This window comes from Meleagris gallopavo, chromosome 1, assembly GCF_905368555.1.
Source record: "Meleagris gallopavo chromosome 1, MGAL_WU_HG_1.1, whole genome shotgun sequence".
In the NCBI taxonomy this organism is placed as follows: Eukaryota; Metazoa; Chordata; class Aves; order Galliformes; family Phasianidae; genus Meleagris; species Meleagris gallopavo.
The window spans coordinates 45,233,537-45,249,640 of record NC_139404.1 but is presented as its reverse complement, the minus strand read 5'-3'; the positions used below and the strand labels follow the sequence as shown (position 1 = coordinate 45,249,640).

The following is a 16,104-nucleotide window of genomic DNA, read 5'->3' as shown; positions in this document are numbered from 1 at the left end:
TACTGTGTTTTTTCACTTGGCTGGTGAGAGAACAGAACCTTTGATAATTAACATGAAGCTATTCATTAGTAGAGTGTATCTAATCTAGGGAGATATAAAATACAATGTCTTTATTGATTTTTTTTGCTATTTGATATCGCTTGTATCTTTGCGGGGGAGAATGTGTGTGTACATTTGAAAACATGTAAACTTGCTATGATAGACTAAGGAAAGCTGAGTCCAGGAGAAAGGTAAGTATATGATATGAAAGAGGACTGCCAGAGTTAACCCTTTTGGAAAACCTAGGAGATTTGTTTCATTATTTTCTGTACCAATTGTATAGTTAAATACATGTATAGCAGTGATTCAAGTTTTGTTTTATTTTTTAATTTAAAGATTGTGTGATTTATTTTTTTTTGTTTTTATTTCCATTCTTCCTTACATTTTAAAGGTAAAGGGATTATGAGGAGGAGGCAGAATATAAATTCAATTAGGACTGGCTAATTTCCATGCATTTCCTCTGTATGCAAATATTCTTCCAGTTGATGTAGATCAGGAGCTGAATGTAGATATGCTCTTACTCACTTTGGGAGGAGTCTTTGTCTATATTATAAACCTCTGATAAGAAGTACAGCTTTGTGAATACATTTCTGCTTGCAGCTTTCAGTAATTAATTTTCTGTGATCTGTAAATATATAAAAGGGCCTCACCTCAGAAGATTAATTTCATGTGGAATATTGTTTCGTTAATAAGGAAAAGGCGGTGAGAGTCCTTTTGCCCTTATTATTTCGGGGAGTTCAACTGGGCTGTTATATTTGACTTCGTAATTATTGTTTTTTTAATCAGTAACAGGGCTCTTGTTTCTCAGATCTATCACTTGGATCTGTGCTGTGTCATTTATTTGACCAAGTGCAGCATAAGAGATAACCTCTGAAGTGGTTCTGTTCCTAACAAGAGAGTCTAGTTGGCCAGTCATGTTCTGAGGGCAAGTAAAAATGCTGTAGTTTTTTTTCACAGATGTGAACAAATGTGAGTTGAAAAAACTAACAGATGCAGTGAGTAAGATGCCATATTTATAATCTATTATTTTCAAGTAGACTTGTGATTATAAGCAAGTATTGTATGTGAATTTTACAATTATAGAACTGTTGGTTTATGATCCTAGATAAATTAGCCATATATTTTTCATTAGTGTAATTTAGTTTGTTTTGTATTTGATGGGCAAGATGCTTGAATTATCAGTTGCTTTTCTCTATCTTCTTTTTTTTAATTCATGTAAATCGGGAATAATAGATAGGTACACTATAGAAAGCTGTTCTTTAGATTAAGAGGATGGTATCCTTGACAGACTTTTCCTTGTTTGTGTTTTTAATTAACATTGTTTACATTAGTCCAGGTTTTTCTTTCTGACACAAGCAGGGGTTATCACCTTCAGAAATGCTCATGAATGATAAGCATCTAAAGTTATTTGTGCAAACAAATGACACACAGTTTATTGCGTGCTTGAAAATAAGACATTTAACTGGTATAATTAAGACGCTAGTGGAAGTTTAAATGATGAGCTGCTCAGATTTGAAAGACAGACTGAACGACACTGCATTTTGAGAGTCACTGAGAACTGAGACGCTGAGGATCACACCAGAGGAATTTTCATGGTTCTTGCTATTCTTTTTTTCTAGGAATATTTCTATTTCTCAACCAGTAATACTGTGCTCGATTTTTCCTAAAAAAAAATGGAAGTCCCAAGAGCTCATTCTGAGCTCCAGGGTGGACAGCTAGCCTTGTGGCTGTGGTGGTATCTTCTTGCCCTGAGGTTCCCCATCTGTGGCTCTTGAGCACCTCAGTAAGGCCTGTCCCATGTTCGTGCTGTTCTTAGGCTGTTGTTACATGAAGTTTCTGGGCTTGTCTTTCCCTTCCACTGCAGCTGCTCTCCTCAGATAATGAGTTTTTCTTTCCACCTTCAGATGTTTAGGAAACACCTCTCCCTCTTGTAAAGCAGCTTGTAAAAATAGTCAAGTAGTAACTTCATTTTGCGCCTAAGTAGGAAAGTAAATGTTAAAATGCTTAATGTCACTGTAAATGCACTTTAATGCAATTTAACATATGGAAACTGGAGAGTCAGCATTTAGTCTGATCCAAAACTTACTGAAGTGGAAGGGCAGGTTCCCATTGGCTTCAAAGGGCTTTGAATCAGCCAGATCTTGGTCAGCCACCAGAATCTGTGACCCTCTTGAAATAGATGGCTAACATGTAAGCAATTAAATAACTTCAGCAGTTCTGAAAACTTTATCTGAATTTGGTTAAGCTTACAAGGATTAAGTGCACAGTGTATGTTAATTGCAAGTAAAGATCTTAATTCCTTTTCTTTACTTCAGCATGGCAGGGGGCTGGGAGCTTAAGGGAAGTAGTGAGGGTTTATTTTGAGGATTTCGATGATCAGCATTACAAGGCCTTGATTTTTACTGAGTAGATGAGTGCAGAATCTAGTTGAGTTATTACTTTAGAATGAAGACGCTTTGATGTGTGCCTGCGATATATCCAAGGTGTTACCTTGAATCTGGTTTAGCCAAAGAAAAAGTGCCATATTACAGGCATTACGAAAGGGATTGGTTTGATACAGGACAAAGGAGCCAGAACTCGCGTGTTTGAATCTGATTTCACCTAGGTGATTTTAAAAATGTGATGTTTGTTTTTAAAACTGTATTGTGGAGATTACTTTCAAATGACGTGGAGAGGGTAAAGTGGGAGCTTGAGGCTGTTGAAGCAAACAGTCAATGATAATGATTATTGAAAACGTGTGTTTTTTTTTATTGTAGGGAGAAAAATATGTATGAAAGATAAATTTTAGTATCATTTCTGAGGATTTAGTTGTGCTGCTTCCAAAGACAAAAGTACCAACTATTCTGGGTTAGACTGGAGGTCATTCATAAGATGTAGCAGCAATATGTTGTTTTTCCTTCATTTCCTATCAGTTTAAGGACAGAACAAATACATTTCTGCCAGTTTTTCTGACTTGTAACAGATAGTATCATGTCAGATTGCTTGTCCTCATTCTGTCTGCAGAAGACTAGAATTTGCATTAGTTGCATTCAGCTGTATGCATCTATACATCCTGACATCTAAAATAGTTGGTTTGGATACATCTTTGAAATTTAGAGTAGATAAATCTACAGAACAGAGTAGTGAGGTCCTCAGCTCCTTTCTAAAGTTTCAAAATAAAAATAACTGTGCACATTCATCTCACAGTAAGAACCTAGGAGAAAATAATGAGTCTTGCTTCATCTAATTATAGCTGTTACATGTATATTACTAATCAAGTAACTCCATTTTAGGTTTGAATCAGGCTACATACTAAAAAGAGGAAATAAGTATGCACCTGTTATGAACTGTTGAAAGCGAATTCAGACTGTTTCCTTGTAATTTTAATTAAAGTGAATTAAAATCAGCCTGTCTCTGATATTTCTGATGTTTTAGACATTTTGGAGAACCAGTTCTAGCTTTGAATTGTAGTTTGTTTTTTTTTTAAAATTTTGTTCTCGAGACTTTTTCTCGAGAGAATGCAGAAGTAGGAGAGTCAGGACATTCCCAAATGCTGGAGACAGTCACTCCTTATACACTGCCTTCCATTTCTAGATGTATGTATAATACATATTTCTACATGACTGAAACCAAGAATATTGGTACTCATAGAAGGAAAATTTGGTTTCATGTAAATGAGCATCCTTTAAAAAAAATCTGAATTGTTTCAGAGGAAGAGAAAGCATTTATGCACATGTTGATTTGCACTCCTCATTCTTCTTCTAAATTATTTCAAAATCAAGTCCTGAACTTACTCAGAATCTTGATAATAATGGTGCTTCAACGCCCCATGAAAACCTCATGTAGCAAGGAGAATTTGGAACTGTAGTTAACAAAATATTTACTTCTCTGCTATTTTGAAGTGTAAAATCTCTCTCAAATTTTCTAATCTGTGTCTGTTAATTTGTATGTAATATTTCTTTGTGGTAGACCTTTTCGATTAAAAAAATGTGTAGGCTTAAATATTTGCAAGATTAAAAGCCAGGAATGGCCTGTTTCCATATAAAAGCATCTGTTTTTGCAGTTACTGCCCAAGTGGAAAATTGGAAAGAAATTGTTGTGCTTTCCGTTAGCTTTAGGGCATTACATAGCTAAAAATTCCGTGTATGCTTTTTGAGAGTAGTACATGTAGGGAGATGCAGGTTTCAAAAACACTGAAGGAGAGTTTAATAAAACCAAAATAAAAGGATGTGTCCTGATTTTGTTGTTGTTGTTGTTTTTATTTTTTCTTTAGTTTTTAAGAAGAATCATAGGCCGTCATTTTGGAAAAGGTAAGCATAACAGTCTCAGATAACTTCTTCAGAGCAAGTTCTGAACAGGAGAAGTACCCTTGGAACATTCTCTGTGTTTGGTTCTTTAACAATTAGAATATCGCGCTGTTGAGTGAGAAGAGATGAAATTATTCATGCTAAGGTGTGGTTTTATTGCATGGGCAGAAATGCATTTAAAAGAAAAGAACTCTTTTTGCTGACCTAACTGAATCTCCAGAAGTTCTATTTTTATTTCCTACATATTTCCTACCCAGCGCCTGACTATTTCTGCCTACTCCTATAGTAGCTATGGTTGCCTAAAGTGTTAACCCTGTGTTGTAACCTACCTTTTTCCCCTTAGACACCATTCCTTCTTTGTCACTTTTTGTATTTATTTGCCATTAGACTCAAATCCCAAAGAATCACAGAATAGTCAGGGTTGGAAGGGACCTCAAGGATCATGAATCTCCAACCCCCCTGCCACATATAGGGCCACCAACCTCCCCATTTAATACTAGACCAGGCTGCCCAGGGCCTCATCCGATCTGGCCTTGAGAAAGGTCATTTTTTGTTATCTGTTGTTACTTACTGCAATGAGCAGTGTGCTCTTACAATGATTTAGGCTGTATCTGCATTATCCTACTGCCAATTGCCACATCCAACCTCTGCCACTAATTTCTTCTCCTTTTTGTAATCTAACATCTAAAAAGTAAGCTATGCACTTGAAAAGTGTGTATTTTGAGGGGTTCTGTCAATGTAATAAAAGAAGTCATATTCACAATTTGTTTTTAAATGTAGATATTTAGAGTACTGCTTTTCTTGTATTTCTCTATTTCGAGGTGGATATCAAGGAGAATCTGGTTTTTTATTTTTCTATGTGAATTATGGATTTAGGAGTGTGAAGAGGCTGACAGAAGCAGGACAAAACAGATGAGCAGCTCAGCAAAGTGTGTTGTGCTTGTGTGTGACAGTGCCTGTGTGAGTCTTGGAGGCTCTGAGCAGATGAAGGAGTTGCTGAGAAGTAACATCTAGGGCGAGCCGTCCATATGGGGAAATGAAAGACAGCAGTGTGCTTATTGCAGTGCACCATGTGTTTGCCCTTACGTGACAAAGTTCACTTACCGGCTTAGACTTGTGGCAACCTGTTTATCTGCCTGTTCTTTTGATATTATTGCTTCTTTGTTTGCTTACCGCTTCCCACAGAGAAAGCGCCTCCTGCTTTGTTCTCAGTTTATTCCTGTTGCCTGGTTGGAGAGAGGCATCCATTCGAGGTGTTGTTATCGGGCCTTGGCTGTCAACTTGGGAATTGTTTTTGTGTTTTAAGAGTCCTAATGTTGTCTTCCTCCTCATTTGGTGAAAAGGGTAAAATAGAGAGGTCAGTAGCCTGTCGTCCTTAAACAGATGGGCTGAAAGAGACAGAAGGTTCCAACGTCACTGTCTCCAGCAGCTTTGGAGAGAGACTGCAGCAGGGGTGCAGTGAAGTAGGCAACAAGAGCGTCATCGAGTTTTCAAATAACTGCTATTTTTATTATTGTAAAATCAAATAGTGTTCAAATTAACTGTTGTGGTTTTTCTTAAGCAGTGATTCTTACTTTCTCTAATATAAAACAAAATAGCAGAAGTGTATGTCTCAAGGCATTGAGTCATTGCAAAACAACGTCTTGACATTCTTCTTCAGACTAGTAGAGAAACCTTGGTCTAAGGATGGTGAATGTTTTGTGGATTACTTGCTTAGTGACTATAATTTCTGTGCTTCTTTCTTCATTTTTATGTAAGTTAATTTGTTTTCTGATTAAATAATTTTGTTCTTGCTTTTTAATCTTTCTTTTTAGGCTTCCTTAAGCCAGCCGTAATATTGATAGAATGAAAAAGTTTAAGAGGAGACTTTCCTTAACCTTGCGTGGAAGTCAGACCATTGATGAGTCGCTGTCTGAGCTAGCAGAGCAAATGACAATTGAAGAAAGTAGCAGCAAAGATAATGGTAAGCTTGTCTTTCACTGAAATGTAAGAATTTTGATCAGATCTCGCATGAGGGAATGATGTTGGGTTTTACTTCAGGTTTCATAATTGCATGGACATCTTTATCAAGCTGTTCTTTTAATTTACCTTACATTTGACTAGTCTGGTTCTTGTAACAGACTGATACCTTGTTACATACTGGTTTACTTTAATATCAAATTATTACACATATTTATCAAGAATTATCTAAATTGCTTTTTTAATGTGTTGAGCAGCAAGGATTGTAGATGATCTATCAGTAAACAAACCCATTATTGTATGAATTTAGTGGGTCTTGCAACAACCTCATATTGCTTCAAATTAAGTTTATTTCCCCAAATCATTATTCTGTAATATGTTAAAAATAATTGCCTAGGTACTATAAATGTAACTGTTTACCTTATCATTGGTGATGTAGCTAGCCTGAGTTACTCAGACTAAGTACTACTTTTCCGCAATAGGAAGGTATTTAGAAGTATCAGAGATAACTAGCTTGTCTATGTATTCTTATGCAAGTCTTTGTCTGATCCCATAAGCATACTGGCTGCTGTGAAGTCTGCAGTAGTGATAGTACTGCTTCTGAATCCGCGTTGCAATAATAATGACTAGAAGAGATTTTATTTGCTTTGTTCTGTTTTCTTGGCTGTGGCATTGAAGTCACATTGCATTTTCTGTGCTGGTTAGTATTATTTATTGCTCTACTGACATCTAAGATTTTCTCAAGTATCAAGAGATCTGATTTATTTTTTTTTCACCTCACACCAGTAAATGATTCTTAATATTCCTGTTGAATATTCAAAATTGGCAGGACAGGGAAGTTTCAACAGAAGTAGAGGCAGAGTGGAATTTGCCCTGGAGACTTGTAAGTTCATTCCAAGATCTGTTGCATACCAAGCTGAGTTTACGTTTGACAAAACAAAACAATTCATATTTCTCATTTTTACACTTAATCCCTGGTTTGTTCATTGCTGTTGTCTTCATCATGGGCCATGCCTGAGAGTTTTGGAAACTATGTCTGTTATAACTTTTTATGTCTATTCAGCAGATTTACTCCAAAACAATAATTGTAGTATTTTCTCACTAATGTGTTTAAAACACTTTCTGAAACATTCTAAATAACAGTCCCTCATGGTTTCATTTGTATTAGCCTTTACTGAAGCATGTTTTCTTCAGACCTGTATATACTTCTGATAGGTTGATTCCGTTGTGCAAGTAAATGTTAAGAAACATTATGTTCATGCTGGGAAATAAGCATCAAAAATTGCACCGTCATCAGTGAGTCTACTGAACTGGGTTGCTGAAGTGACTCATTTGAAAACTGGATCCAGAAAGTTTCATCTGTGTGACATTCTGGATGCTAGCTCAAGGGAGAGAAGACACAGTAACTAGTTTATGAAGGTGTGAGCTTATGCCATCCTAGACCATGTATTGGCAGTTTTTAATATTTGAGAATTATCTCAATCAGCAACTTAGATGTCTTCTGCATGTTTATCATCAAACCTTGACAAACTTAACTTGTCTGTAGGTATTTTAAATGTTTCTAATTGCAGATGAAGGACTTGGCTTTCAGTGCTCATTTTACTTTGCTTTCCACGTTATTTCATTGGCTCAAAGGAAGCTTATATGCTAATGTTGTGTGGTACAATGCTTAGAACTGCAAGATGTTAATGCTATAGTAGAATTCCTTTGGATACATTTGAGTGTTGTCGATCCTTTTCAAAGAGGAACAATTGCAAATACAATTGTACTGTTGCTATGTTATCTTTAATTCATAACTTCTAATCATTTTACAAAGTTATACCACCATTTTCTTCACTTTTCTGATAGTTTTAGAACGCTTATATTAGTATCAGTTCAAACTCTGATATTGCAGAGATGAACAGGATACAATTTGGGGTATTTTTATTTTCCTTTGAAAACTAGAAAGTTAGAAAAATGCTTGCTACACAATTTAGGAGATCTTGGTTTTCATGAAGGTCATAGGAGTCAAGATTTGGACAAGTGCTGTCATATATATGTGTGTATATATATATGATATATATACAAATATAATGGGAGAGATTTGCCTCAATCTCTTTATATATATGCGTGTGTATATACATATATATGTAGTGTGTGTGTGTGTATGTGTGTGTATATATATATATATATATACATATACACACCATATATGTATATAGTGTAAAAAAGCCTGTACTGGTTGTAAATATTAAATTGAAACATGAGAGAATGTAGTGTCTTAAAGAACAGCTTATGAGTTGGTAGATACATGAAGATCATGAAAAGTACATCTTTTGCTGCAGTAGTGATGATCCCAGAAGGCAGAAGTAACCTTCTATGCCAGTCCAACTTTTAAAAAGAACAAACAGCTCTTTAACCCTACATACAGAGAAACACAAATATGAGTAGTTGCAGGCTCTGGATTTCTTCTTAATAGAACTTTAAAAGCTCTGTCTAGTAAATCAAAGGCAAACCAATATTTTGATCTACAGAGAATCAAAGTCAAGGACACAGCCAGTCTTCAGAAAGTTTCATCATGTATCTCTTCAGCTATATTTCTTATGCCAAAAGACAAGGTACTGCCTCAATACTGAAGGCTGTAAACAATTTTCTTCCACTGCTGTTGTGCAGTTTTTTGTTCTTATTTTTTTCTTCCTAGAGAATAACCTGTCTTGCCTCTTGTGATACCCTTCTGGTAGCCATACTCACTGAAACATGTATATTGTTGTACAAGCTAGCTCTTTTCCTTCCTGAAAAAACGTCTGGTTTACAGCACCTTGGGGGCTGCTGAGGCTACATCCGTAAAAATCCACTTAACTGCTGACCTACAATCCACACTCATTGACATGTTTTTTCATAATATTGTTCTATAAAATCTTTATTAGAAAGTTCCAGTTCAGCTTTGTGATTCTGGATGTAGATGACAAGCACATCGTACCACGGACCTTTCACCATGGTCCCCTTTTGCAGTAGACTGTCCTATTCAGCCCACCACCAAACCTGTCCTCTCCTAGAACAATTGCCTCTGATTCCAAATAGCTGCAGCACTCTATAGACCTACCTTCATTAACTCCAACTTATGAGTGGGTTGTTTGAAGACTGGTTTAAAAGAACATTACTGCTATGCAGAACAAATCGTCCCGTCTGTAGTTCACAAATGTAAAATTAGATACATAACTTTTGATTTCTTTGCAATGCATTGATACCACAGAATCAACTGACCTTTTGTATGCAGTTCCATTTCACACGCAGCCTCCTTCATCGTGTTATGTCAGTACAGTCTCAGCATGCAGCACTTACCCATCAGCAGCAAAATGGGATTTGCAGGGATCAACCCGCATTGTTCAGTGCAATAGCAATGTCGTAGCACAGAGATATTGCACTGAACATAGAATAATAGTATTCTTTCTAGAACACCATCAGATTACTTTGTGACCAGAAACCTATATATGATTAAATCTGCCTTACAAATTACTTTCATAATAATTGGCTTTTGGGTGAGAAAGTGTCACATAATCAGATGCATAAGCCGTAAAAGTAGATTGACCAATGAAATAGCTAATATGAATCTGAAGCCTTATGTACTGTGGGCTGAAACAGAATCTTTTTTGTGGTCTCTAATGCTTCAACATATAAAACTAACTAGTTGGATTTGCTGTGTATTTTTTAATTCTGTCTTGATTCTAGCACAATAACAATTTGCTGCCTATTTCTTTTTATTCTAGGTACATTAACATATATGTATTCAGATTAATATTAAAAATACTAAATGGTAATTTGTAGCACATGAGAACTAAATTCGCTTCTGAAATTTTTCCTTGCCAATGTCGTACTAATGAAATTTGGCCAGAAGTAACATCCAAATCATGCATATTTAGAGCTCAATTAAGTGTAAAATTTATGCAAATGCTTTAAGCACATATGAGTATGCTCTCTAATGAAAGTGAAAAACGGGGCTGTATTGTCTAGTTTTATAAAATGCATTATTATAAGCTCCAAGCATGCTTTTAAGATTAATTATAATATATATTCATAAATACATCCATAGCTCATGTTAATATATAGGTAACAAATCAGTTGGAGTGCCATTATATAATGCCATCTTGTTCTTTATATGTATGTATACATACATGCTAAAACAAAACAAGGGAGGTTCCGATATAATTGACTTCCTGAATATCATAGAGTAACGTTTATCTCCATTTAATCTGCTTTAGCTCAGTGATATGATCGTAGGATACGGTTTCACAAACACTTCCATAATTTTTTTGTAATTTTACAGGTGTGAGTAATAATGGAAGGATCAGCTACAGTAAAGTGCGTAAGTGTTTTTTAGGTTTAAGGCATTAATGACTAGCTTCTGCTCTGATAAAAAGAATCAATGTTCGTAAAAATTGACACATTGCAGTACTGTTGTAGAGCATCCAAATCTTTATGTGGTTGTCATCATTTCATATCATCTTCCATACAGCTGAGAAGTTCCCATCTGCTGTGTGTGATTCCTTGTATGTAAGGAAAACAGTGTGTTGCAATGTATTTTCAAGACAGTGTGCTTGAATTGAAAATATGAGCACAAAAATACTTACCAGTAATAAATCAGTAATTTTTTTTGTTGGTTTTGGAGGAAAGGATCAGTATAAGCATCTCGAGTAGCGGGGGGGGGGAAACACCAAAGTGATAGAGCTCATTCTAGAGCTACAGATTACTGTAAATAACTAACTGGGAGTTGTGACGATTAAATACTGAACCACATACCCTTCCTTACACTATTCTGACAGTGGTTTTATTATGTCTGTATGTACCCTTTTGTGCTGTGGCATACATCAATTTTTGTTATCACTTATCAGTATGTTTTTCACATCTCACATGTGTCACACAGCATAGTGTTCTTTCCTCCCTTCTGTTTTCATTTGCTTCATCCCACAAAACCTGGAGGCTCTGTTCATATGTGGAAGTGCTTATAAGTAGAAATCAGCATGAACATTCAGTACCTGAAAGCATGCTTCAGAGACCTGTAGACTTGAGGGGGTTTTGTCCACTCGTCTTTTCCTTCACAACTGGAGAACAGGTTTGGCAGAAGAATGTGGTGTGTGGATGCAGAAGTGGACTCTGTGTATATGTAACACATTTCTGCTAGCGTAGTCTCACTGATGAATATGTAGAAATCTCTTCTTAAATGGCATTCAGATGGATTTGTGGAGTATGGAAACATAAAATGAATGTGTGGTGGTTGTTTTTTTCCTGAAAGTAGGACAAGTAGGCAACTAGATCCTCTCTTTCCTGATTTGGTTGGCAGTGTGGCCTCACAGGTATTTGTGTTGGGAGCTACAGGGAGGGTAGCTGTGTGCGGGAAGGCAAGAACGGAGACAAGGGATGCTTTTATCTTGACCGAGTGCTGACATGTTGATTTAAATTGTACCTGAAACAGTGTGTGAGGGATTTCTTGTTAGGTGATGCCTTCTGGAACTGTGTGTTTTAAAGGGAAGATTAGTACTTGTGATAGGTCATGCATATGTGATAGGAAGGTGCAGTGCTACCATGCTTGTGTTCAAATAATGGTAGCCACAAGTATTTTCTTGAGAAGTGTTTTTTAAGCAAAAAGAAATAAATCTGAAAAGGCAGATTTTCGGCTTTGTGTATCTTTTCATTTGATTGTGATCTCCTTCATCTGGACTAAGGCAAAAAGTCATTGTATATAAATTCACCTTTGAAATACTTTTTCTTGTGCATTTTAGGTGTCCTGATCTTATTTTTGCCTTGTATATTGTCTGTTGTTTTTGTGGTTTAAAAAAGCCCGTGGTAAAATTCACCATTTTCATGGCAAAATGTAAAAATAAAAACAAACAGGATCCTTATGTGCCATTTTATTATTAATTAAGATATTTTATCTTCATTTCCAGGAGAAACTCAAAGACTAGCCTTGTGTCAGCATTATAAAACATTTCAAATGTTTTATATTTTTTGCCAAATATCTTCCACGTGACAAAACTTGCTCTAAACTTGATTTCTGTAATCAAATGGATTAACTTTGAGCAATGGGTGGAATCCTTCTAGAGTTATGGTTAGTTTGTAATGTTCTTATAGTCACATTTGAAGCTTTCATTTTTAAAGAATAAATACAGTTTTGATTGTTTTTGAGTGATTGTTCTATTTTTTAGAGCTCTTTAATGTTTTCTTAGTTATCACATAATGGAGTCTGTGGAATCAATCCCATAAAATAATGCATAAGTTTACATTAGTTCATACACTGCTCTACAAGAGTGCAGATAACAGGAAGTGTACAGCTACTTCAAGTTATCTAAATATTTCTTCTATGACAGCCATCACCTGCAATCAACTAATTTTACTAAGTGAATCTGACAACCTTCCAGCAGTATAATTAAGTATTGTATCATGCAGAATACCAGCTCTACAATGTCAGAAATTCACGTGCTTACATTCTAGACTTGTTTTCTTCAGAAAAGCAGTTTATTCATAATATTTCGTATCGTGAGTCTTAAAAATAGGTCACTATTGCCAACATAAAAATTGAGTGGTCATTAATACAGAATACATTCAGATTAGTTAAATGAACACGTACTAGATAATGCTGAAATATAATTAAAGTATACAGCAGTAGCACTTATGACTTTGAATCAGTTGGTAATATTTTTTAAAGGTTGTGATAGATCAGGCTTGCTGAAAGCAGAGCTGTCTAGAGATTGAAAATATCATTCCACTTTTGTAGAGTTCTGATGCTTCTCTGCTCTTTATTAAAATGGGAAGGAAAAGAAAAAAAAAAAAAACAACAAAGAAAACAACCTAGAAATTTTCTGGAGCAAGGGTAAGGTCAAGGTGGGTGGAAAAGAATGCGTATTGTCCTACAAAAACCAGTAGCTGATTCTCAAGGCATTTAGTGAGCCCTTGCTGTAGTTGAGCCAATCCCGAGTCAGGCTCTGCAGCTAAAAGTGACGAGTGAGGTTCTGCCTTCTCCCCTGTGTTAGGACTAGCACTGTGATGGCCTAGTTCAGAAGTCTAAATCAAAGTTGTTACTCTTTTTGCTGGAGGAGGATCTAGGACGATTTTTTGGTAGCATCAGTGAATTGTGTCATGCTTGCTGTCATGTAAGTTTATCTTTACTTAAAATATGGAGCACACCTGGTTTCATTCCTCATTATAAACCAAATTCAGAGGTCATAGGTCCTTGAGTCTGGGTTTCCAGACTAACTTATTTTTATTAGCAGAAACTCCAATTGTTTACTTTATTTGTATGAAATTTAAATATATGTTTATTCATTAGTATGTTTTTTATCTCCAGAATGGAGAGCAGTTACTGAATAATGCATTTTCCTGTAGACTTATTCAGCTCTATCAGTGATGCCTGATTTAAAGGGAAGATGTTATCATGTATGACAGGTGATTTTGATTCTTTAATAAAGCTAGCTGAAGAAAATATTCCAAAACTTAGACAGTGGAATATGAAAGCCAGCCTGGTCTTTCAGTCACATAATAGAGATACTCATGGGACATGAAAAAAATAAAAAGAGACAGTTGAATATCTGCTATTAGATATTCATAAAATGTATTTTAAAATGCATTTGCATTCCTAATGAAAACACTTTCCTTTTTTAATCCACCAACTGAGTGACATGTGACAGTGGCTGAGGTTTTGCATAGAAATGCCAAGCAATTTGCAGTCTCTCTGGAACTCAGATTAAATAAATCCAGTTAAATAAATCCAGCATAGGAAAGAAAGAAGTGGTACAGCCCTTTGTTAAGACAGATGGATAAGAAGAAGAAAAATTGAGGTTTTATTGAAAAAATACTGAATTTGGGAGTAATTTCAGGGCAGAATTTGCGGTAACTTTAAATTACAGTTAAAGGAAAAGATTAGACATCTTTATAGCCTCATAATATAGTTGGTTTTAATTAATTCCTTGGATGGCATTCTTGATTATATAGTCTATAGTTCTAATCTATACTGGCAATGCTTATAGTTATGAGCATAAATTTATATTGCTTTGTAATTGAAAATTTTGAGTAACTTGAGTTATTTTCTGTTCTCAGATGTTCGTTAGCACTTATGTAATTTCAAATGTAGCAAGACAGCGGTACCTTTCTGGGTACTGTATGTTAAAATATATGCATGTGCTCGACAACAAGTCAGCTGTGTGGTTTAGCAGCTTTTAAAACATCAGTAAGCCAGACTGCTGGTGTGTGGAAGAGTATTTACTTTTGATAGTGCTGTTGTAGTTAATTTGTGCTGTGCCAGAAGGAACAGAAGTTTAAGTGATAGGATGCAAGCAGTATGACAAAATGATCCAAATTGCATAAAACAGCTCAGCATAAACCAAACTTGAAAATCAAGTAGTACAATAGTATATAGGCATAAAAATTGTGTTGCCCAATTTTTAACTGAGAGACTTTCTGAGATGTATACCTAACACAATAGCATGCATATGGCTTTATAAAAAAGTTGTGTGTATAAATACAAATACATTATTATATATTTATATGTAGATATATGAATGCATATATTGTACATATATTTTGTATATATAATTCTTTCAAAAGCAGGTAAACTCGCGTTTCAAGAAGTACCACTGAGGATGATTCAGTTAACTTTTTTCTTATTTGAATAAAATATTTGCATGATTAGTGTAATGTATGAGTAGTACATTTCTTAATGAAATGAAATTTGTTAAGAAATTTAAGAGTTAAACTGAATTTGGTCATTACTTCTTGAAAGACTAGCTGAAACTGGGGTGATTTTGTGGCCAGAATACAAAGAGAATATAGTACTTACTGAGAAAACATGATTCAAAAAGAACTACTTAGCCATCTCTGTTTCAGCTTGCTTTTCCCATTAGGAGGTTTATCAGTTTGGAATTAAAGTTTCCAGAGTCAAGTGAGGAAAGGGTGCTAGAGATGATTACTTAGGCCTGTGCAGGAATGGCTGTGGCAGGAGGAGCAAACTCTCACAGCTGCACCCTTGCAGCGGAGGTCTTGCCATGTGAGGATGGATGGAGTTGTGGATAGCTGTTCTCTTGCCTCTGGAGGTGATGTTTGAGGGAGAATTTAAGATTAAACTTCCCGAACTAGGCGTGTTTCTGTGTGTTTAGTAATCTTGAGGTCTCAGTCTCCCCTGGTGTCTTGTATGCTTTGGTACTCGTCACATCCTGTGTGGTGAGGAGTTTCCAGAGACGTGTGTAGTGAAGAACCACTTCCGTGTGTTTTACATCAGCTTTTGCAGAGGCCTGCTCTTGTGCTGGAGAAGGTGGGTACAGCTGATGAAGTTGCTCTCTGAGAAGCCTGAGGGTTGTGCCACGTCTTCTCCAGTTGGTACTTCTTGAGGAGGACGAGTCCTACGCTGCGCAGGCATTCACACAGCAACTGTTTTCCACCTTTGGTCATCCTTATTGTTGTTCTGAGAGCCCTCTTTTTATAGTTTTAATTTATTTAGGAGTGTATGATACTCAGAGTGCAATAGATCAGTACATTTCCATGGTGATTTTTATTCTGTTTCTCTACTCCCTTATTATTTTGATTATTCAAAATATTAAACGAATAGTGCCGTGAAAATTTCTCCTGTTCTACCAGAAATTCATGTCAGCTAAACCTCTGGGGAGTTACTGAGTTACATTTATTGAGTACAGTGATGCTAACTTAAGGAATATGAGTTTTATTTAGTGAAGCACTTTTTTTAAAGACAAACCAAACCTATAACCACGGAGATAAAGTTACATGAGGCAGTTTATAAATGTGTGTAATAAAAGCTTACAACTTTTACAGATAGTTTTGTCTCATCTAATTCAAAAAG

At 35.7% G+C, this 16,104-nt stretch overlaps 1 protein-coding gene across 2 annotated transcripts in view; it reads left to right on the top strand.

Annotated features, from left to right (window-relative positions):
* The window catches only part of CDK17 (cyclin dependent kinase 17), a 90,348-nt gene that overhangs the window by 29,066 nt on the left and 45,178 nt on the right, over positions 1 to 16,104 (top strand). The window contains exons 2-3 of one of the 2 annotated variants that reach the window (XM_085223436.1): positions 6,140 to 6,288; positions 10,588 to 10,626. In XM_085223436.1, the coding sequence (XP_085079562.1) occupies positions 6,171 to 6,288; positions 10,588 to 10,626 (157 nt within the window). In that variant the 5' untranslated portion in view covers positions 6,140 to 6,170. The remainder of the gene's footprint in view (positions 1 to 6,139; positions 6,289 to 10,587; positions 10,627 to 16,104) is intronic. The other variant, XM_085223443.1, reaches the window with a different exon arrangement.